The 24,174-nt window shown below is 41.1% G+C and overlaps 2 protein-coding genes across 2 annotated transcripts; both read left to right on the forward strand.

The window, feature by feature from the left end:
• The first annotated feature begins 2,123 nt into the window (after positions 1 to 2,123).
• LOC133028217 (synaptic vesicle membrane protein VAT-1 homolog) lies at positions 2,124 to 10,114 on the forward strand. The gene is made up of 6 exons (XM_061095411.1): positions 2,124 to 2,393; positions 6,551 to 6,758; positions 7,683 to 7,853; positions 7,988 to 8,077; positions 8,824 to 9,062; positions 9,801 to 10,114. Exons 1-6 carry the CDS (start codon positions 2,124 to 2,126, stop codon positions 9,882 to 9,884), a joined length of 1,062 nt encoding a protein of 353 aa, XP_060951394.1. The 3' UTR covers positions 9,885 to 10,114.
• Positions 10,115 to 15,904: 5,790 nt separating this feature from the next.
• Positions 15,905 to 19,333, forward strand: LOC133028218 (probable phosphatase phospho1). The gene is made up of 2 exons (XM_061095412.1): positions 15,905 to 15,969; positions 18,491 to 19,333. Exon 2 carries the CDS (start codon positions 18,518 to 18,520, stop codon positions 19,331 to 19,333), a length of 816 nt encoding a protein of 271 aa, XP_060951395.1. The 5' UTR covers positions 15,905 to 15,969; positions 18,491 to 18,517.
• The last annotated feature ends 4,841 nt before the right edge of the window (positions 19,334 to 24,174 follow it).

The following is a 24,174-nucleotide window of genomic DNA, read 5'->3' on the forward strand; positions in this document are numbered from 1 at the left end:
AAATCTGACCTTTCAGATGTCTTCTTAAAAAAATCCTCTAACCATCCGCTCACTTCCTGTCACACAGCCACAATGACAAGATGAGAAAGCAGCTCCAGTTGCCGGGGGCAACAATGTCTAAGGTGATACCAGCGAGTAAATGTCATCGTGAAGGATGTGGCACAGATGTGAGCCTAAATATTTCACCCTAATAATCATTCAACCAGATGTTCCAGATGTTTCACATACAAGCCCATAGACTGAAAATATCCTAAATACATTTATATTGAAATAATGAATTGTGTCAGTGTATATGTTTTGTGTTTCTCAAACGAGAGTCTTCTTCTCTCAGGGAGGTAAGGTTAGTATCTCTCAGGGGAGGTAACCCATCTCCTGACAGACATGTATTTATTGCATGATAAGGATGCGTCGTGTGATCTGTAAACTTGAGCTTGTGACAGACAGACAGAGGAGTGGAGCTGTGAGTGTGTTCTCCTCCAGCTGTGGCCTCAGATGATCCCAGTGCTCCCTCCCACTGCTCCAGTGTCCGAGGTTTGAATCTCTCCACAGCTCTGAGCTGCCAGCCACACAGCCCTGTCACTGTCTGAGTCAAGTTAGAAACAGAGCTGTGAAAGCACAGGAAGTTAAACGATAATATAAGATCAAAACAAACTAAATTAAATACTATTTTGACATCTGAGCACTGAAATGCACTGACAGGTGAGGCCCTATTTAAATTAATTCAGGCAAATTAATTGGCTTTTTGAGGGCTTTAACATGCTCATATTCTGACCAAAATTTGCAGAAAATTTGAAAGTGGTGAAAATTCACGTATTCTGGAGGAATATTCAATGGGCGTCGCAAAATGGCTCAACGGTGTTTTTAAAGTGACCATTAAATGGACCATGTCATATAGTGATTGATTATAGTGATTTATTGACTGTTGATGGCGTTTGTGCTGTTCTTATTGTACTGTAATAAGCCGTAAGCTGCAAGCTTTTTACTTTGAAGTTTATCATTGCATGCCCATTCACACGCAAAATAATGGTCACAGGCGACATTTCTTTTAAGCATATTTGGCGCTTTTTATTGCCTTTGATTGATAGGAAGGAGAGCAAGGGAAGACAGAGAGACAAGGGGAGGACATGCAGCAAATGGTAACAGGTCAGAATCAATGATCAATGCCAAATCAAGATCTATGATAGGCCTATGATCTTGGCTGTATAAAATAGCTTTTACCTTATCTATATTATCATACATGTATTCATGTAGTCATTGCAGACATAGCTGAGCTGTTTGGTTTTAATAGATCGGCATAATGCAGCTTAAACAGAAGCATTTCATACAAATCATGTTTGGGTTGTTCTCTCTTACAGTGCTCGGGGTTCTGATCCTCAGGAAAAAAGAGAAAATCGCTTTAGAAAAACTGAATGCTCTTTTGATAGAGCAAACCATACAAGTGAGCAAGAAGTTGGAAACTGCTATTGATATGAGCAAAGACTTGTGGATAAGGAACAGTTCGAATGAAGAGAAGATCACAGTCCAATCCAAACTTTCACTGCAAAAATTGTAAAACTGTAAGAAGAATTTAGACTCCAACAGGGAGGTCACATTTTTCAGTTTGATTTTGTATTTTGTTCTTATTCGTATTGTTACCTTTTTTGTTCAATCGTTATATATGAATAATGTAAGTTTATATGTTTGCTTGTTCTGTTGTTGGAGTACTCTTCGACTTTCATTTTTCAAATGTAATCTGAAGGAGTTCATGGCATTTCAATATCTACTTTGGATTGATTTAAAACAATTTTATAGCGGTAAAATTAATTAATTGTTTGTGTGGGGAATGTCTCGATAAACCTCTTTTATTTTCATTTTTCAAGCACGATCCGTTATTTTATTGTGAAAATCCCCCCAGGAACTTGTATCTCATTATATTTATTTTGACACTTGGTGACTTGTTGCACGGAGCGCGCACAGGAAACCTCAGACTTTCAATCTCGTCCTGCAACGAATCACAGTCTCCTCAGAGGAACCTCCTATCCCACAAAGTTTTTACCAACCATCAGGCCTCTTCCACTTCTTCACCGGGTGAGGCTGCAGGATCTGGACTGACCCCCCGCAGAGTCACATCACACGTCTCCATCATGTCTGGAGAGAAAGCTCCAACCTGCCGGGCCCTGGTGCTGACGGGTTACGGCGGCTACGACAAGGTGAAGCTGCAGGAGACGAAGCAGGGAGAAGTGAAGCTGGGGCCCGGGGACGTGCTGCTGCGGGTCAAGGCGGCCGGGCTGAACTTCGCCGAGCTGATGGGGAGACAGGGTCTGTACGAGCCGCTGCCCCCCCCGCCGGTCGTCATGGGGATGGAGGGCTCCGGGGTCATCGAGGCTGTGGGGGAGGAGGTGAAGGACAGGAAGGTGAGGAAACACCAACACACTGAGGGATGAAGTTTCCCCACTGCATTCAAACACAGCATTGTTTTACTGGAAGAAGTGGAAGTGGGGGTTTGGTTGTGGAAACGTGCATCATAAATTCTGACTCCTGCTCAAAGCTGCTGGTCTTTTCCCAACATATCAACAGGGTTTTTCTATTGGTTTCTCTCAGACAAGTGAAAACCACAGCATCACTTCTGTCTTTATTTTAAGAAAAGTACATTAATAAGCTCATCTGAGGTTTAGATATTAATATTTGTAGAGTTTGGACAATTGGAGTTTTGTACAGTTTTTTTTAAATCTTTTTAAAGCATCTCCATGCATGAAGTCGTACCTGCAGGCTACTAAAAGTGTCGCTCATTAATAACTTATCTCTGTCCAGATCATTAACGTGTATAATGTCACTCTGCTGCTATAACTATTTATACAGCTTTGATTTACAATGTGTCCTTGAGCTGTTAACAGAAGGCTCCATTTGCCTTGATAAGAGCTTTCCAGAGTCATTTATTAATCCTCATTAAAATGTGCGGAATCTTTATACTACTTGTTTACGCTGCTCCTTCAAATCCACAAATAACACAACATGAGCCCAGCTTTAAAAGCCACACGTGTGTTTTATTAACACCTGATAGTGTGAGTGATTTGCAGTCGCACACACTTTGATCTCATACCTGCTTCCTGCAGCGTAGAACCAGAGGCCTTGACTCCACAGGTTAATTGCACCGGTTTAATTTGTACCTCCTTGATAAAAGCGTGGAAAGTAAAGTGACTCACTACAGCTGACCTCATGCAGCTTTTCCAATTCAGCCCTGGTGCAAAGTGAAAAAAGCAGCTCAAGTCGTAGGAGCTTTAACACCAGGTTAATCTGTTCAGTCATGCACAGAGAAGATGGGAAACGCTCCAGGGAAAGAGTAGCAGAGGTGAATTATTAGCTTTTTGGGTGAATCTCGGTTTTTCTCTTATTCATTTCATCCTTTCATGAAAATACAAGTTGAAGTTTGATCCGCAACAGTGTTTTCAGGAGAAATGAAGCAGTGCAGAGATCTCTTTTGTGCATCCTCCCCCTCAGCCTGCGCCTCACATTCACTAACATCACGTCAGAGTCACAGAGCTACGCATCTGGTTTTCTGGTGTCAGGATAGAAAACATTACATTTTGGCGTGAATCTGGATCAGGGGGCTTTGTTTCCTGCTAGTGTGTTCTGTTTCCAAAGCTCCTCCCTCAGTGTCACTATGAAATTCCCCTCATCCTCCTCTCAGTACGCTCCAAACCCACTCCTCTCATTCCTTGCTCCATCCATCTCTCCATTTTCGGAGAACAAGAATCTTATAGAGGGAGTGGTGGCGTTCCAACACCTCTTTTTGTTTTTGAAGGAAGGAAGGGCGGAAGCTGCAAAACACACAGATCCCACAAAGCCCCAGATGCAGCTGTGCAGGAATGAAAGATCCAGATGAGGGTTGAAGTGAAGAATGTAAAAAAAAAATGCCCATTTAATATGAAAAGCAAAACTTCACAAGATTGCATGAGCTGACCAGCAGTGATATAGTTGCAACATAACCCAAGGCAACAGGTGCCCTGGTTGGAGACTTCCTGACCAGCTTGCAAGGACAACAATCACATCGCAAAACATACAGACGTAAAATGGTTTGTATTCACAACAGAACCATATTTAGTGTATTTTGCTGCTTTACGTGGCTCCTATACCACTCATTGTATTGGAACTATGCTGTTTGTGAGACACAGCCTGGATTCACACTGGAGCCTTTTTACATATCACACCACTGCACAGGCACCTAGTGGCTCCAGACTACCTATGAAATAGGTAGGAAAAATCATTAAATATTCAGTGAATATATATTCTGTTGTGGATTACTAAACATATTTTTGGCTTTGTTTTTTTGTGGTTTAAAATGTTGTTTGGTAGTTGTCCAAGTTTGCGGCCACTGTTGTTGGGCTGGTCATGAGATAAAAGCATAACGCTCAACAAGGTGTTGCAGTAATGCTTTGTGGAATCACAAGGAATAAAAAAAACTATAAAAGCAGTTACGTGAATCATTCAAACTCATGTATATATATATAAACCACACACATGAACAGCAATAAAGAAAAGTCAGTTTCATTTTTATGAACAACACTGACTATAAAATATTCCCTGCACATAAGCCAGGGAAGATGATCAAGTTCTTACTTCACGCTCTGCAATAAAGGTCCAGGACACAAACAATAAAGAGTTATATTATATCTGTTGTGGATTACTAAACATATTTTTGGCTTTGGTTTGTTGTGGTTTAAAATGTTTGGTAGTTGTCCCAGTTTGCTGCCACTGTTGTTGGGCTAGTCATGAGATCTTCAATTGAAGGACTCTATGCCCGGGGTTATATCCATGCAACGACAGTGCTGGATGGTGAGCCTAACCCTTAAGACAGAAAAATCCCAACTATTCCTATCACTCTTTTATAACGGCATTACAATTACTGAATAACTAAATGGGCTCGTTACTTTTTCCTTACTTGGACAACTGCAGAGGGCAGCTGGCCAAGGCAGTTTATGATCTAACATCATTTCTGTTGCTCTCCACACCTACAGTAAGAATACAACTTGCCTGTCAATTTACAATGTGTGGAAAAATGCTGTCAGCTACTGTAATTATATTTGGCCCATGATGCATTGCGATATACAGATAAAGTTCGTAAAACCAGGACAAGTATTAAGCCTTTGACTATAGTTACGTGTGATCAGAGTATTGTAAAACACACAAAGCAAAACATCTGCTGTGGTTGGACACGCTCTCTCTTTATCTGCTATTGGCCTGTAATCACACCGTGTTTTTGTTTCCATGCACTGATACAAACAGCTGGAAAACTGTAGAGTTCTGGCGCAGGTTTTTTGCAGTGACGGACTCAAACCGGCTGCGCCCCTCCACACACACTGTCCCACTTCAAACAGGATTTCAGGGAAGCTCACGTCAGCTCTCTGTTAACTGACCTCAGCCAGTTTGACTTTGATGAGATCATCCAGAGGTTTTAGGGTGTTTCCCAAGATCTGCATGAAAAGTTAAACAGAAAACAGACGATAAAGATGTGGATCTGGTTAGAATTATTTCACAGCAACAGACGTGTGTGTGTGTGTTTGCCTGCATGTGCGTAGGCGTGAATATTTGTCTATCGTCATGAGTGACAATGTGTCACAGGAAGTGGTGCAGCGTTCATAAGGTCAGACGTCCTCACTGTGCACTCACACAAACACAGGAACACAGGGACAACATTTTTGGCAATTCATTTATAACATAAATATGTATATAAGGTATATGATATCTATACTGTATATAAAGACGTGATGACAGCTCCCCAAAAAAAAAGCCAAAATATCCTGGCTGCCCCTGGTGGTCTGGATTCAAATAGTATCATCAGTGCAAGATGGCCACTTTCTAATCCACAATATTCTGGAATCATTTCTAGATAGTAGGAGGAAGTGGAGTAAAGTCTATGGCCATTCATGATTTTAAACTAAATATCTTTAGGTTCTATAATATGGGTCAGACAAAACAAACACAGATTCTGACATTATATGGAGCAAACGATTATTATTAAATAAGAAAGTATTCAGCAGAATGATCCATAACCAATAGTGTCATTGGTCATTAGTTGCCTTATTGTCTGCAGTCCTGATGAATGAGGTATTGAGGGTTTCCTACTTATGAACGTGGACATAGACACAGAGCAGCAGCTTGAGAACTGAACCTCACGTCAACGACACAATCACGTCAGACGACCTCCTGCCGACTTGACCTCAATCTTCCATCTGAGGGCACCAGATGCCCCACTGGGGGGAGGGGGGGGGCAGCTTCAGTCTCTCCTGTAATCGGAAGCAAAGTGACACAAGAACCTGAGCTCGAGGAAGAGGCAATTACCCGTCCCTCTCTCTGACATGTTCACAAAACATCCGGCTTCTTCTCCAAAACCCATTACACCTGTTTCACCTGTAATGCAACAGTATCACGTATAATGGTCGTGCAGCTATGGTTTTATTTTATGCCTCCACCCAAACGCAGTATTCATGTTTGGTTTGCCTGTTTTCTACCAAAGCCATATGTCCACTCAGTAACCTGCAGCTCTGCACCTTTTCTGTCTCTCCTCCCTCAGGTGGGAGATCGTGTCATCGCGATGAAGCGCTCCGGCATGTGGCAGGATGAGGTCGTCGTGCCGGCTGAGCTCACCTTCCTCATGCCCGAGAATATGAGCTTCGAGGAAGGCGCCGCCATCCCCGTCAACTACATAACGGCCTACTTGATGCTGTTCGAGATGGCCAACCTGAAGCCGGGCAAGAGCGTTCTCGTACACATGGCTGCAGGTAAGACATATACAGAACAGACAGATTATATAATGTACAATACAGTGAGTAATGCTGCAGCATTTAAACCATGTTTACCGAATAAAATCACTGACTGATGAGCAAATAAATTAAGAATTATTAAAATAACATTATAGTATAGAAATTATGTTTGAGGAAGTGACAAATTGTACATAAATGACAAAATCCAGCAAGTTAAATTAATTTCTCTCTTTGTCCCCTCCTGTTTGTTTCTGTATTAATGTGGCACAGAAAAAAGAGTTTTGAATCTAAACGCAGTTTGATTGGTCTCCATGATTTAATAGTTTCAACACGCATGTCTCCCAGTCCAATGGGCAACATGTGAAGAGTCACACAGCTCATTTACTCCAGGTCACAAATCGCTCGGTTGAATGCGGCCGCGTTGCTGTGCCGAGACACCGCAGGTCACAGGTGAAGATGTGGGCACGGTCGCTATGGCAACATCGGACAATTCACGAAGGGGCTCCGGCTCTGTCACACGCAAACATGAGTCATTTTCTGTAGCTCATAAATAACCAAGGTCTGAGAGGTGTCACATCAGAGTAAATTATATTATATTATATTAAATTGAGCAAAGGGAATTATTGAAATGCGGTGAATTTACTTTCATGACATGACCGTTGTTTAACCATAAAGGCTGTGAATGTGCAGTATGAGCCCAGGTGAATGGCAGATACATATTTCGAAATAAAAACCTTGTTGAGCAAGTGTGTAGGAGGTGATTCTTCTCTCAGATCGGCTCTGTGCTACGGCAGCAGTTTACAGTCTGAGTCGTTTCATTGTTAGATGTTACTGAGTTTTAGAGAGAGAACAGAGATCTCACAGAGGTTGATAGGCTCAGCTGCTGAAAGTAGAAATCCCTGCAGCTCTCATGTGTTTGTGCTGCTGTCTGCACATCTGTAGGTGGTGTGGGTATCGCTGCCACCCAGCTGTGTCAGACGGTGGCGGATGTGACCGTTTTCGGCACCGCATCAGCCTCCAAGCACGAGACCATCACCCAGGGCGGCGTAACTCACCCCATCGACTACCGTACCAGAGACTACGTGGAGGAGGTCCGCAAAATCAGGCCCAAGGGTGAGATAGGACACTTGTCACATTTCTGTCGCGCAAAGTTCATGTTTTCATGTTTAAATCTGAACAGAACTTCTGTTTTTTTGTTTTTTGAACGTGCAAAAACCCTTCACCTCCGTCTTATCGTCTCTCTGCAGGTGTGGACATCGTCCTGGACCCACTTGGTGGCTCAGACACCCAGAAAGGCTTTGATTTGTTAAAACCCATGGGAAGTCTGATAGTCTTTGGTAAGACATTTGGAGAAAGTGTTCCATGCATTTGTTGCATTTTTTTACCTGATTAAATCTTAATAAGGCTGTTTTCCATAATCTGATTACAATATATTGGACTTGAAGGATAATTTGGTTTTAGGTTTTCACATTGTGGCCTTCACAGCATCTCTCGCACGTTTAGAATACATATTGCTCAATTAAATAGGGAAGAAAATAGCTTTTTCAACAAGCCGTTTAATTTCTGTGAATATGATGAAATACGGGTCGTGTTTCACGTTTCCCTTCATATAATCAAAATCCGAAGGTTTGCAGAAACCACGGATCCCCAGAGGTCCAACTGAAGCTGTCTCTCTTTTTCTTTTTGAGCTTAATTCTAACCAAGTGTTCAGTGTGCAGTAATGTGATATGTGGCGCTAATGATGAATGAAAGGAGACAGAGGAGTTTCTCAAGCTGGAAAAAAACCAAAACTGCTTTTCCCCGTTAAGTTTAATAGAAATTCCAAGGTCACAGTTTTATTGACATTTCTTAATGCACATCCTGTGGCTCCTTTTCCCTTTATACTAGCTGTGCCCTGAGGTTGTGTTTACAGTGCACACATCCCAGAATAACATCAGACGAGTGGAAGCAAAAAAAGGCAATTAAACTAAGCATCATAATACTCCTTTAATTTGGAATGTGCAGGTATTTTCGGGTGGGAAGACTCCATTTGTGATCTTCTCTGTGTCAGATTCCTGTTCTGATTCATTGTTTGTCATTCCAGGTGCAGCCAATGGTGTGACGGGCCCGAAAAGGAACCTGATGGCACTGATGAAGCTCTGGTACAACCAGCTCTCCATCAACGCCTTGAAACTGATGCAGACCAACAAGGCCATCGGCGGCTTCCACCTGGGCTACCTGGACGACCATCAGCTCGTCAACAGGACCATGTCGGAGCTGCTGGAGCTCTACAGGCAGGGCAAGATCAAGCCCCGCATCGACTCCTGCCATCACTTCGAGGAGGTCAGTTCGGTCCCGTTATATGTAAATCTGAAACGAGGAATAGATGCTAGGAGTATAGTTTGTTTATCGACCTCTAAAAGTCACTGTAACTGTAAAGACGTCTTGTGTCGGTGATTTGCTGCACACAAGCATTAGTTTGACCTTGAAATACACTAGATTTGCTTAAGTATATAATATTTACATACTTAATGTTGTATGTGTTCCTCACTACATCTCCACTAAAGCATGTTGTGCCTCACAACCTTAGAAAAGTTCTCCGGGTGTTTTCCTCGCTTCATTCATATCCTGCAGGAGATGTGGTACTGAACAGTCGTTGCTAGGGGACGATCTTTTTGTTGTCGTGGCATCCACTGCTAGTTAGGATGTCAAGGATATGTGTGTTTGTGTGAGTGTGTGTGTGTGTGTGTGCGCATAGCATAGATATTTGTTTTTATCTCATCATCATCATTAGTCATTAGTGTGGGCGCATGTTGTCACTGCAGCACTGGCCCAATTAATATCTTGTTTTTTTAGATTTCATATGCACCAAGAAAATATAATCTGAGGCCGTTATTTGGTTATTTTTTCAACAATAGATCAAATGTTAAGTCTTCGGTCAGAAACCTTTGACCTGTCCATTCATATTATAGTTTTTTTGCCAATTTAGAGGCTAATTCCTGCACAATTGGGACACATCACGATATTGTCTCTTGTTTTGGATGGAAACTGACCTTGGGTTCACATCCTGTCTCTGTCCAGGTCGCTGACGCCATGAGGCGCATGCACGAGCGCCAGAACATTGGAAAAGTCATTCTTCTCACCGAGCCCAAGAAGAAGGACTAGAAGCCTCGGTCCGACCCTGGGCCCGAGGGAAAGGCAGAGAAAAACTGAAGCAGCTGTCAAAGTAAAAGAGAAGAAGGAGTCAGAGTGTTTATCTGAGGGAGACACTTCCTCAACAAGGTTCCCTATTGTTTAATCGTCCAAAAAAAATGAAAGAAAAGAGAAGGGATGCAATTGTCTGTCAGTATTTCTAAATGTTTATAAAGATTTATTGTGCCATATTTCTAAAGTGGAGTGCCTATGTTTTAACACTTTTAACACAATGTGCAAGACATTTCCCTATAGTGATCTTGACAATATCATTAAATGCTATTTGTTTTATTCATAACATTTTAAATGAGGTATAGAAAGACTGAGCAATCACTGCAAGTACGAACCACTCATGGCAGATAAAAAGCCTAATGAAGTCCTCCCATAAAAGGTTTACCAGGAATTTAGATTTATTTCAAATCAAACAACCCTGAGTAGAATGTTTTTAATGTTTTACGATTCCTGTAAGATTTCACACAGAGTGTAAATATCCTTACAGTGACTACTTGTCCTTAACAAGTACAAATACAAGGCCTTAAATAGTTTTCAATTATCCCAAATTCAGATTCTCATGAAAATGTTTCTACTGAATTATCAGTTGCATCATTATTCTCTTTCTGATTAAGTTTCTGTGTTGAACTAATTTCCGTCTAACCAGCCTGCGAGCTGGTTAATGAACCTGGGGAAAAACAAGCTCCTGCGTTGTGTGTTGACCGTATTTCTTGGAACAATGTAAAGCGATGTAAATGTGTTTACTCAGAACAAGTGTATTTTCACTTTCGGTTGTGTATTTCCATCAACAGTTTGGTCTTCAATTTAATTTGAGGAGGTGTTGTTTACAGCTGCAGACACCCTGTGTATGAACTGAAGAAGAATTATTACGTTTTTAACAGTGTGATGCATGTTAAATGTTTGTGTCTGTGCGGCTTTAAACATTCTGGCTCGTCACACGTGTCAAGAAGACATCGGTGGATCTAAAAAAAATGAAGATGTACATCTCCTGCGCTTTGTGTTTTTTCTCCAAGTAATTCAAATGTCATCAGAATACATTACTGAGACATGGTCAGTTCTTTCTTCCTATTCAGATGATTAATGAAGTGATTAGAAACTACAGCAGATGATATGAGTATATTATATCAGTTAATATTTGTGTATAACTAGCTAGAACTAGATAAATGAAGAATCCTTTAATGAGTGAAAGTGTTAGTTTTGTTAGACAATCTAGTCTCTGCAGGATTGTCCAGATGCTTTAAATTGTTTGTGCCAAACTTTTAAGTGGCTCAACCACAACTGTGAATAACATTTAGCGGAAAACTTCCCCTGCCTTCGTAATAACTCTTGGACTTTCCTCTGAACAATGTCCCACTGAACCTGAGCTAGAAACTGTTTGGAAAACCACATGGAAGCAGGTTTTCTTCCCTTGGTGCTTTTTTAAATTCAAAGTGAATCATGTTTACAGATTCCTCTTGAATATATATATATTGTATTATACTTCATCATCCCTCTCTTCTTATGCACTTTGTATTTCTGTGCTCAACCAGCGTTTTGAATCTCTTGCAGCTTCTAGTGATGGATTACAAAGCTTCCTTCTTATGAATAGTGCAGATTGGGGTCAGTATTGCAGATGTTTTGTCCAGCTGTGGCTGTAATTCAACGCTGTGACGACGCAGCAGAAGAGTTTCTCCTCCATCCAGCTCCTCACATTCCTCTCTCTTCTTCTCTGTCTCTCTCATCTCTCTCCCTGTCCAGCCAGGGGCGGCTCCTGTTACAGGCGACATAGGCGGTTGCCTAGGGTGAAAAATGCCGAGAGGGCGGCACAAGAGACTGAATTATCATGACGTGACAAATTCAATGTAAAACAAAATATTAACGTCACACCATCATCCTCTAACCCCAAGACGCACTGGATGTACCCATTGCGCACATCATGCGCAGAAGCCCATTGCGCAGTTTTAAAAAAAAAATCTAATGAATTTAAATTTACATAGTGTAATATATTTTGCAATTAATAGGTGATTGAAATCCTGCAAATTTTAAGAGTTCAGTATATTGCCGGCACGAAGATAAGGAGTATTGGGGAATCGAACCGGCGACCTTCGTGTTGAAGAACTAAGAACTAAGCACACTAAGAAGTAGTGTGGACAAATTATCGTGTGTGTCCGAGTCATTCTATGCTGCTTTTTACACACACTTCAGAAATAATAGTTTCTACTTTACTACCTTACTTAAAAGTTACCTATATATTTTTGGATTTTAGATACTGGAGGATTTAACATGCTTTAAAAACCTATTGTTAGAGAATAACCCAGTAGTTTCCAAACTTGTCTTCTGACGCCTTCTGACAAGAATCACAGTCTGCTGCTGGTTTCCATGTGATGTCCTGAGGCTGCCCCCTGCTGGCTGCTGGGTTCCTGAAGTTAGACATTTGAGGTTTTTATGTTATTTACATCTGTGACATGTTTTTCTTCTTGTGGCCACTTGGAAAAAATATTGTGAGGTTCATGCCAGGTTCCTTTCTCGTAGTATGAAGTAATACCTGATGCAGATTTAGAGCAGGAGCTGGAGTCTGATTGTGATTATGTGAAGTTCATCTGGTTGCAGAAATCCCTGGTGCTTGAGTTTTACTTTGACTTCCAGTTAAACAATGGATTTAACAGAATATGTCATCTGAGCAAATTGTTCTGGACATCAGTGAAGTTAGAATGTGTAAAAATGCAAAATTAAGAGATGCTAAATTAATAGTTATATTCAAGACGACAAGTAAACAGTCGGCAAAACACAACAACAATGTGGTTTTCAGAATCCAAAGTCTAAAATATCAGGAAAGTGTCATGTAAAATCAATGATCTACTGAAACACATGTTCGAGTTATTCACTCATGCAGTGAGCGACCTCTAGTGGTCAATTTAAAACAGTGACACGAAGTTCAAAGTGCTACATAAAATAGAAACAAATGGTTAAATAGGGAAGAACATAGATGATGATGGTAAAAGTTGTAATAATAATACTTTAATGATAAAAGTCCTAAAAAGCCTGGCAACCTTTGTGAATTCAGGAATATTTTTTTGCTTTTACTAGATTTAAAATGTATTGTGTTTTATAGAATAATGCTGCCTTTCTTAAATTGTATACACCAATAATGCACGTTTGTGTGGGCTGGTCTGTGCTCATGTGACACTAACCTGTCTGTGTTGTCACTTATCTTCATCTGAACTTGTGAATTACTGATATTTTATCTGTCCTTGATGATTGGGTCTTTAATAGAGGATCACGTACTGACTTATCATCACTACAGGTCTTTGTCCAAATTGATGAGCAGGTTACAAACTTTATTCAATAACTAGATCCGGGTGAATTCAGTCCACTGGAGCTTATAGCTTCTGCTTCACTTTTCTTGGTATCATGATCCTGAATGAACACGATAGGAATTCAGAGTCAAGAAAACAAAGAGAGTGAGAGTTACCGGAGCTAAGTTAAAGTTTGACTGTCATTTAATGTCAGTTGACGATAAAGAACAGAAGTTGAGCATTGTTCATAAATATACATGTCAACCAGCAGGGGTCCTCGTGTGTACGGTGATTTCAGAGAGCGCTGAGATTCCTTCATATTCTTCACATTTTCGAATATGTTTTGCCTCCTTTCAAATTTGGCTCTAATGTTCAGTTCTTCATTCCTTCATTTATTTTTAATTATTACTAACATGTAAATTTGCACTTAGACAGATTCACAGGTTAAATTTGGGTGATAATGGTTCCTTGATCATCCTTATCTCAAGTCACCCTAAGAGGAACTGACTAGATCTCACAGGTCAAAGGTGAGAGGGAAACTGCACTGGTTGAGGCTGAGACGATGATCTGCTTGTTCACTGGGAATTTCCAGACATTTTCCTACTCTATTCTCACATGGGATCACTCATACATTTTCCAGACATTTCCATCGGGGTCAGACGGGATAAACTCATTTTCAACTGACTCGTACATTTGCGTTCTCACATTCAGCCCCTTTGGATAATTTCAGGAGTTTGTTGCATGTCTGAAAGAGGCCTAAAATATACTGTAAATATAAACTATAAAATAGTTTTCCCTTTTGTGAAAATAGCAAAATGTAACTTGGATACACGCTGCTTAATTTCCCTTACATTTTAAAGCATGTATTAAAAACTCAGGTATTACATTTGCTTTAATCTGAAACCCTGACGTGAAGAGGTTTAGATATTTGCACTTAATGCAGAATAAGCTTTTTTCCGCCCATCATGATAAATGTAAAAGTCTGAGGTGCACATGACATAAAAATGTAAACTGTACAAGCTGTGACCCAAACATGACTTTCGGCCTCTGACCCTTGAACAGGCAAATGGTCTCCACCCTTGATAAACCTGATGTCGGCCTGCCCCTGAAACTGGGACACAGATAAAGAAGCTTTCTCAATTTGATCCCAAAACCTAGAAATAACGTTTAGATTATATGTTTTCTGTTTCTGTGCAAACTTACTAAGAATACTTATGTATTATCAATGATGAGGGAAACCAAAGTCCCTAGTGACGTGGTGCACTGAACACACATGGACCACACCATGATTACAAAGGGTGGAGGGGCTGAGACAGCCGGGTGCAGTGATAAGATTGTTGTTATCAGCCCCTTCCCCTTCCCCAGTCAGCAGAGAACGTGACTCTGGCTGTTTATCTCACCAGGAGTTTCTCCAGCTCTTTGCACGGCAGCTATTTTACACAGTCTTGAGAAATTAGAAGATGTCCTTTGTTTAACCCTCAGCTGTCTAAGTGAAGAGGTGGTCAGTCCTGCTTTTGAAGCTCCTGCTGACCCAGGACCAAAATAAAATGCCCTTGTGTATTTTTGGACTGACATTTCCAGGCTGAGGCAAAGGGACAAAACAGTGACGAGTTGTGTTGGAGCTTCAAACTCGTGTCTCAGAGCAGCAGCTGAGTGATTGTCAGTCCCGTCTGTTAATGGTGGGTCTGTTACGGTCTGTTAATATTGTTGACCTAAGGTTGATTACATTACGGGACAGTCATGTGACTGGTGCTGAGATACATGTTACACAAGTTGGAAACGCCTGGGTCCAAAAGTGCACCACATAAAGACAACTTAAAACATTTCATTTATATATTTAGAAAATGTATGTTTTCCTAATTTCAATTTGTTTCAATTCACTTTGTTTTACAATTGAAGAATAACTCACCTTCAAGTTCATTTTTTAAAAAATATTTTATTTCAATTTAGCTCAGCTCTTAACAAATATTTGAATTATTTTATAATGTTTTGTTTTATTTCATTTCTCTTTTGTGCTCTGTTGTTGTGTTTCCTATTGTTTTGCCTTCAAATCTTCATTTTAACTTGAAGGTTTAGACATGTGTTGGCATAGTTTTAAGAAACTACAAAACCTTTTACTATGATCTTGCTTTTAATTAATTTGATAATTTTTTTTGTCTTTATTCCTTTTACTTATTCCTGTGACTTATCCTATATCTTTATTTTATTGCTCAAATGTCATCTTTGATCTTTTTTATTTCATATCTTTGATCTGACTGTAAAGCCATTTTTTATGTATGAAAGGTGCAGTATAAATACAATTATTATTATTATTACTATAAATCATGTCAAGTGTTTACCTTAATGGCAGTATTGTTTCCCAGTATTAAACCCATATGTGTCCAGTATTTACAAAAAAAACTTTATTTCTCTTTTCTCATTTATTTTTCTTTTCCTTTAGAATTTCAAGTTGCCTCTCACCTGCATTATGAACCAGACACACTGTGAAACATTGCTCGATTTCTCCTTTTGCACTTCTCTTCCAATCAGTTCCTCCAAATCGTCAATTCAAGGATTTGATTTTCTTCCCATTTGCGGTGCTTTTACTATGAAAACCGGAAGCGGATGTGCTGTCCTGTGCACCGGCTGGCTTGACGTGGTAGCTTTAAATGGGAAAGCCCTGTGTGCTGCTGAGGGAGTCTCCTTTAAAATATCTGCATGGTGACAGGCTGGTCCACTGCTGCCGGAGCCGGGCACCGAGCCTCCCATCCCCGCCTGTGTGTCCAGCACCGGTAGGCCTGGTTCTCTGTCTCTCTGTCTGTCCTCCACTGTTTGTCTCTCTGTGCTTGTGTTGTCTTCATCTTTTTCCTGCTGCAGCTTATTACATGCACCCGGTAAGACTTAATTCCTCCTGGCGCTGTAATGACTTGCATTGGTCACCTCTCCAAACCGGAATAGCTGTGCAGGGTTAAAATTAGAGGTGCTTACAGTGTGTAAATATGTGGCTATTAATAATGCAGCTGCAGTGGGATGAGGGAGAGAGAGGGAGGGAGGGAAAGGGGGGGCAGGCGTGTGTTCGATCTCCCTGACTGCAGGTTACAGGACGTTTACCAGACCAGCTGCATGTTATGACACTGACAACCAGCTGACTGAATAAAATGGTGTTCAAGCAATGTAAACGCAGAGCCTCCCCCCAGCCCCACCCCCCACCCATGCAAACCCAGAATATCAAACTAAAATACATTACATTAAATTTACAAGCAACTAAATATGATTGATTTTGATTCAACCTTTCACTTAAAATGTTAGATTTTTTTCATTTTCAAAAACGTTTTTGTTTTGGTCAATGTCAACGTGTTGTTCTGATGCCGCTGAGGCCTGGACACATGTGACCTCTGCTGCAATGATTCGTGGGTTATTGCATGAGTCGGTTTGCGTTGGCATGTTGCGCAAGATGCTTCTCAATCAGGGCTGATCTGGCTCTGTAATCTCAACCCTGTCACAGCCTGGAGCGCAGCTGTCAACTCAGTTACGGTGAGATTATGTTTATTTGGGCCTGTGACACTCTCTGTGTAAAAGAGGATAACTGGTTGTTTTCAGTCCCCCTGGTTCTGGTTGTGCAAGAAGTACTGGGACACTTGAATTACTATGAATAAAGAGGCAGAATGTTTTTAATGCTTCGACAATCTACAAATAAAATATGTACTTCATTTGCTTTCTTCTAGACATGGTAAGCTAGGCTAGTTGTATGATTATATTTAGTCACAGACATATTTACGTGCTACAACCATAGATGTAAAAATTAGGACATGACAGCTCCCACAAAAGTGAAGCCAAAGAGTCTCAGTCACCACCTGCTGGCTGGTGGCGGAACAGGTTGTAAACACTGAAATGGGTCAAATCCCAAAAGTTCACTGAAGGAAATTATTCTCAAAGATGGTTTCTCCCCTCCTGGCATTTTGGGTTTGTAGTAGAATTTAAAAAGAAAAAATTAATACATGTCCCCAATTAATCTTAAGAAATATAATTTAGAAGAAGTTTTAAGTAGCATCTTACAATTCCTCAAGAGTAGAGACTGAAATCGTCCGGCAGAGTAGAGGGTTAATTTGCTTTCAACACCCGGCCACAGATGGTTTGTCCTTCCTGCTCGTATTTGTTCCACTTATGGTAAAAGTATGCTGTGACATAACTCTCCCTCACTTGAGTTACAGCATGTCCGCCGCACCAGTGAGGGCCTTGAGCTACAAATATATCGGCTGTGTAAATATGGAACTGGCACAGGTCTGAGATCTGGCGGAGTTATATATAAATACATAAGTTCGGGGGTTTCTTTCTTTTGCCTCTATCCAGGAACAGGTAAGTATCTGTGGGGAGAAGAAGGGAAGTGCACGACTGTGAGCTGCTTATCAGATTCTTTCTCTGTGATTTTCCTTCCAAGATGTTTGTGGGACTTTAAGGTTTTAAGGTTGTTTTCTTTCGCTGAGTGTTACACATCCTGTTTACACTTGAGAAGTCGTACGAGTGTGCGTAGGCAACTGGGCGACAACGAACGGAACAACGTTGTGTCTCTGAAAAGTCTCTGAAAAACTCAAGGGACCTTTCTACAAACAACGCATACCTGTGCATGTCAAGCCCAGACTCAGTTCACTTACACCTCAAGGAAAAGGGAATCATCACAGACCTCCTGTTTACACGTTGGTTTTGTCTCATCAGCTGTGGGTCATTCATCTTGTGTCCCATTATGGTCTTTTCCTGGACTTACTGCACTGTTGAGTAATGTTGTTCAGGTTCATCTTCAGAGGTTAATTACTCTGAAGATGTGAAGCTGAAGGAATAACACTTGTTTCTGTTTTGATTTAACTCCACTCAGGCTTTAGATAAGAGATCCCCTCAAAGGATTCATTAAGCAAATAATTCCTTGTTGTCGTTCTTCTTTAATGTCACAGCAACAGTGGCCATATATTCCTTTGATATCTTAGTCTGTTGCAAAGGTGAAAGATGTCTTAGCGGCCGTCCTCTCCCCGCGAGGGCATGAGGTCCCAAGTTCGCCAGTGCTTGGGCCAGCACAGTGATGCTGGGCAGACCTAGTTTAGACTCTGCTTCCTTCCTTTCCTCTTGTAAATAACTGTTTCCCATGTATCCTCTGCCATAATTAAGAGTATTTATGTGGTTTAGATGTTTCCTTAATGCATGCATGGTTACGTGCTCAGCGGCATCCAGCCATTAACATTCTATTTTTAGAGAAAGTCTTACCAGTAAAGCTCTGCTGTACTGTTTAAAACTTCCTGACCTCTTACAATTTCCTTTTCTCAGAGAGGCACCACTCCCCACGGACCAAAGATGACCACTCTGTGCGATCTGGCCCCTGCCGCGCCACAGGAACAGCGCTTTTTGGTGTTGTTCGACTTTGACGAGACCATCATCAACGTGAGCAGTGATGATGCCGTGGTGTGCGCGCTGCCGGGCCAGCAGCTTCCCGAATGGCTGAAGAACTGCTTCAGGGAGGGGCACTACAACGAGCACATGCAGAAGGTCCTGGCCTACATGGCAGAGCAGGGTGTGTCAGAAGACGGCATTCGTTCGGTGCTGGAGAAGATCCCACCGACACCTGGCCTTCTCAATCTCTTTCAGTATCTGCACAGCAACCAGCAGGACTTTGAGTTACTGGTGGTCTCCGACGCCAACATGTTCTTCATCGAGACGTGGTTGGAGCATGTTGGGGTCCGTCACCTTTTCCGCGAGATCTTCACAAACCCGGCCAGTTTCGATGCAACCGGCCAGCTCATGCTCCTCCCTTTCCACTCCCACTCCTGCTCCCGTTGTCCTGACAACATGTGCAAGCAGGTCATCATGCAGGAGTATCTAACGTACCGGCAAAAGGAGCGTGGTGGTACAGCCTACCAGGGGGTGTTCTATATCGGTGACGGGGCCAATGACGTCTGTCCCTCTATGGCTCTGGGACCCAGGGACACAGCCTTCCCCAGGAGGGACTTCCCCATGCACAGTCTGCTGCAGGGGATGCAGCAGTCGCAGTCGTTCCAGGCAAACGTGGTTCCCTGGGTCAGTGGTGAGGACATAGTGGACTACCTGAGGAAAATAATGAAGGAGAGACGGGATGTGTGTAATAGAGGGGATGAAAGAGTGGAACAGATATAGCAAAGATGCACAGACATCAGGGCTGGTGAGAAGCAGCATATGCATGATTTTACCTCAGCCACACTTGGTACAACTTCTGAAGATGTAGCCAGTAAGTGTTAATCTATCTGAATGAAATGTTTTAGAGGATTAGTTGGACATTTTAGGAAATACACTTATTTGATTTCTTTCTGAGAGTTTGATGAGCAGATCAAGTTCACACTCAGTAACTGGTGCCAGAAGCTGGTTAGCTTAGCCTAGCGCAAATACTCAAGCTCACTAAAGTACTTTTCAGGAACTCTGGAAACTTAAAAAAAAAAAATTGGGTCTGGATATTTTCTGGACCTTGCCTTTCACATATGTGGAGAGCTGCAGACACATTCCTTAACAACAACAACAACAGGCAAGGACATGCAGGAGGCCGGACATGAATTCCTTTGGGAAGGAAAAGTTTGTAGAAATGTCTGAAGCATCTGATATTTGCATCCTTCCATAAAGCCCCCCCGGAAGCCAGTGCATGTCTGAAGGGACACATCTCGAACAGACTCAAGAAGTACAGCAATAAACCCCAAGATAACCCCCCACTGTTTCCAGTGTTAATGCTAAGCTAACCAGCAGCATCATGCAAGAAAAAGATTGAGCATATATCCAAAATATGTTAGCGTTCTTATAGAAAACATCTTAATTATATGGGTAGTCAGTGCTTGGTGGAAGTAGGTGCAGGAACACGACTCATATTGTAATGCAAATATATGAGGTCAGTGGTTAAGATGATCAGGATTAATTCAGTATTGATGCACTAATATTTGAAGCTAAAGTTTGATCAAAATGATGAAGGTCCTCTTCCTAGCTAAATTGTAGAGGGAACTAAATGCAGCGCAGTCGGCACATTAAACACACGGCCCCTTTGATATGAATGTAATATACTTTGCATTTGAACACCTCACTGTGTCTGACATTAAGCTGTGGAAGTCCAAGGTCACGTGCACGGAACAAGCGCCTGGAGAACACCTCCCAAGGTGGAGGTTCTCCGTGTCAACAGGCTCCTTTTCTAAACACTCGACACTTCGTCCGAGGCCTCAACGACGGACGCATGAGTGGGATCGAGTGTTGTAGCGCGATCCGGGACAAAAGACCACACGTGTTGAGTCAGGCAGGCACAAAGATGGCGTAGAGGGGAGATAACGTGACAGAGACTCAGGCAACACCGTCTGTACCTGCACCCGGCCAGTGCTGATACCTAATCTAGGCCTTGATTATACAGCAGTAATCTACACCAGCACGAGATCCAAAGGGAATGCTGCAGACAAAATGTACGCCTGCACTTTGTCCCCACTATGAAACCCTATGACTCTGGAACAATGAAAGAAACTATCATGCAAAAAACCAATTGATAAGATAGATTATAATTTTGGTTTGTGACACCGGTAGTTAGCACACACTGTTCTTGTATCCTATTAAAACAGTGAGTATGAGTAGTGACAAAAGGTTGTATGCATGGGGGAGGATTTTAATTCTCTCAAAAGAACTATATCTTCTTTATGTTTGAATGTATTCCGCGTTAACTTAGAGATTTATGAGGTAAAGGTATATATTTAGTAAACTCAACATATAACCTCACTGAAACTCACAACAGGGACTGAGAAATGTATTTTAAAATATGAAAAAAGAGCAGTTGTATTCACCCAGTCTGTTTTTAGCATTTTATTATTCTGTTAAAATTCAGGGATTAGTGGAATAGTGTATTGCCGTTGCTGTTTTAATTTTCCATCGCATTAAAAATTGAGAAGGTCATTCAGATGGCACATACCTCCGCCAAGGCCCAACAGTCCCCCTTAAATTCACCAGATCTAGATTTTTAACTGCACCCACTCGTAGTTATTAGTCCACTTAACATGCCAGGTTTTTTTCCGTTAAGCTCCATGAGATATCTCTCTGAGAAATCAAGGGAACTGTTGCAACACTCCGTTTGATTTGTTCTATCTATTTGAAGTTGTATTCCCTGTTAATACACCCATAAGTTCTCAATCACTGACGATGACTTAAGGGCAGAGGTATAAATAATCGTATATATCTATGTACATCTTTGTCAAGCCATTACAATCAACAATAAGAAACTTCAAGCCTTGAAAAACAACATTATGCTACGTAAGTGCTGAAAACGTTTCCTTTAACCAGTGTTTTAATTTCTCAGGGAGTATTAAAGAAAGTGTTAGCTAGCAAACAGATAATAATAATGTATATTTATGGAGCTGTGATTATTTGCAGTCTTAGATTCACTGCTCTAAGAACAAGTGTCTGTTTGTGATTGAAAATCAATGCAGCTGCAGGAGTTTGAGCCTGAAACTCTTGGAGATCTAAACCTGCTGTAATCCACTCGTTCTCTGTGATTAGGAGACTGAAGTTCTGTGATCTTTGCTCCCTCTGATGCTGGAATTACTGAAAATTGTAACACAGGTACTTTAAGTTCATTATCTGATGAGACTTCCGCGGAGTTTTGTGCAATAATTAAATGCTATGTACATGATATGATGTAAAAGAGATTTAACAGATAGAAAAATGTCACATTTGACATTTACAGGGATTTGAAATGACCCCAAATAACCAAACTACAGTGTTTTACAATACAAATTTAAAATAAGAACCAAATTAAAGTAGGACATGTGTTGTGACGGTATGTCTCTGATTATTATGCTATATTTAGCTTTCCTTTTTGTGGTTTGCTGTTTCTTTGGAGTTTTTACTTTTAATCAAGACTTGAGGTACGTGTGTAATGCATCATTGTATCAGGAATATAAAGCCATTATCTGATTCACCTTGTTCTGCTGTGTGTTTCATGACTGTTATTCTGTTCTATTCTATATGGTTCTATTATTGTATTCCCGCACAGTTCAGTTCCTACTCCTGACCGATCGATTAGGCCCCTCAGCAAAGAATATTCTTATAATTATAATGACAACTCAATATAAATATCTTTATTATAAACTATATAACTCCATTTTAAAACTGTGTTTCGAAAGAGTCGATGTTTTGGAAAATAGTGGAGGATATGTCAGTTGAGTTTTAAGGAGGAGGACAACATAGAAAAGCAGCATTTTTAAGAGACATTACTCCTCAGTAAAAGAGGCCAATCATTTATCATTATACTGGAATGTACTGTATTTGTTGATGTCACTGCTTTAAGTTTAGGGGGAGACAATGTCATGCCAGTGTCAGAAAGAAACTGAAAGAAAAGGACGTGCAGGGAAGTGATTTAGGAGAAGTGACAGTGAAGCTTGTTCTCTCTCCTCTCACTTTAATTGGTGACATGTTGATTTAGCTGCAGAGACAGAAGAGGACAGAGGAGACCTGGAGTGAGAGGAGTCATCTGAACCACTTTCTCAACTTGCAGGACTTCGAACAGCCAGAGGACAGCGTGAAGACAGACGGAAGGGATTAGATGAGAGTGGATGAGGACACAGACAGAAATGTGGAGGTTGCAGGGTCAGTGGAAAGAAAGTCAGCGTGATGGAGGGAGAAGAGGAGAGAAGGACAGCAGCACTGAGATGAGATGATATGAGAAGACAATGAGATGAATAAACGTGTCACCACCACCACTACCAGGGCGGTCCCACAAAGTGGATGCAGACTGGTGGGTGCATGTAGATAGGAGATAGTGTATGAGTGCATTACAGGGGGCGGCTGTGGATCAGGAGGTCGTCCACTAACCAGAATGTCCATGGTTCAATCCCTGGCTCCTCTAGTTTGAATTCTGAAGTGTCATTGGGCAAGATAATGAAACCCAAATTGCCCCCTGCTGTGTGTGATAAAAAAGTTCAGCATCATTAACTATGAAGGACCACTGATTAGGATTTAGGGGCATCAAGTGGTGAAGTTGCGTATTGCAACCAACTGAAAAGCCTCTGGTTTGTCCATTCTGGGTTACTGACAAAAGAGGGCAAAGTTAAATTAAAGTCCAGCTAGATATGAAAAACTAATTTTAATGCAATGGAAAAACAGCACTTCCAAGTTTCAGGTGATCATACGCAAATGAAAACATAAATTGTAAAGTTACCTTTCAAGGCTGCCAATAGATCCAATTTCAATCCAATAGTAAGTTGAGCCATAAAAAAGTAAAAGGATTGCAGTGGGCACAATTCACCTGCATGCAGTCAACTGCCACTTCAACATAATCAGGACAAAGATACAGGTCAATCAGGTGCAACCTGGCCCGCTTCTGCAAAAACCTAGTACCTGCAACCAAAGCAGCCCTAAATAATACATGATCCCGCTTCTTACCTGGCTCTTTTACTCTCAGTCAATGTTTCATGTCAGTAAGAGGTTGTCACTGTTGCTACTATAACTGCGTAGTATTATGTACAGATAGATAGATAGATAGATAGATAGATAGATAGATAGATAGATAGATAGATAGATAGATAGATAGATAGATAGATAGATAGATAGATAGATAGATAGATAGATAGATAGATAGATAGATAGATAGATAGATAGATACATAGATACATAGATAGATGCATAGATAGATACATAGATAGATACATAGATAGATACATAGAAAGATGGTGGATAGAGCTCTGTTTTTTGTTTCCTGGGAGGTGGTTTGAATGTAAATGAAACTGAATTTTCCCTTAGTATTCACAGCAATAAACAGACTAATTTACCAACTCCATGTGTATATTAAATCCTGCTCATGTTTAAATTAGATTGAGGTGAACACATTTAGCTCCAGTGAATAAAAAGTAAAAAGAGAAAAATTCGAATGAAGGCATGATCCTTAGGGGAATGAGGACAAATGTATATATATTATGAAATATTCAGATTATTTTACCTCAGGCCCATGAAACCTGTTCAAAATAAAT

This window comes from Limanda limanda, chromosome 21 (genome assembly GCF_963576545.1).
Source record: "Limanda limanda chromosome 21, fLimLim1.1, whole genome shotgun sequence".
Lineage (NCBI taxonomy): Eukaryota > Metazoa > Chordata > Actinopteri > Pleuronectiformes > Pleuronectidae > Limanda > Limanda limanda.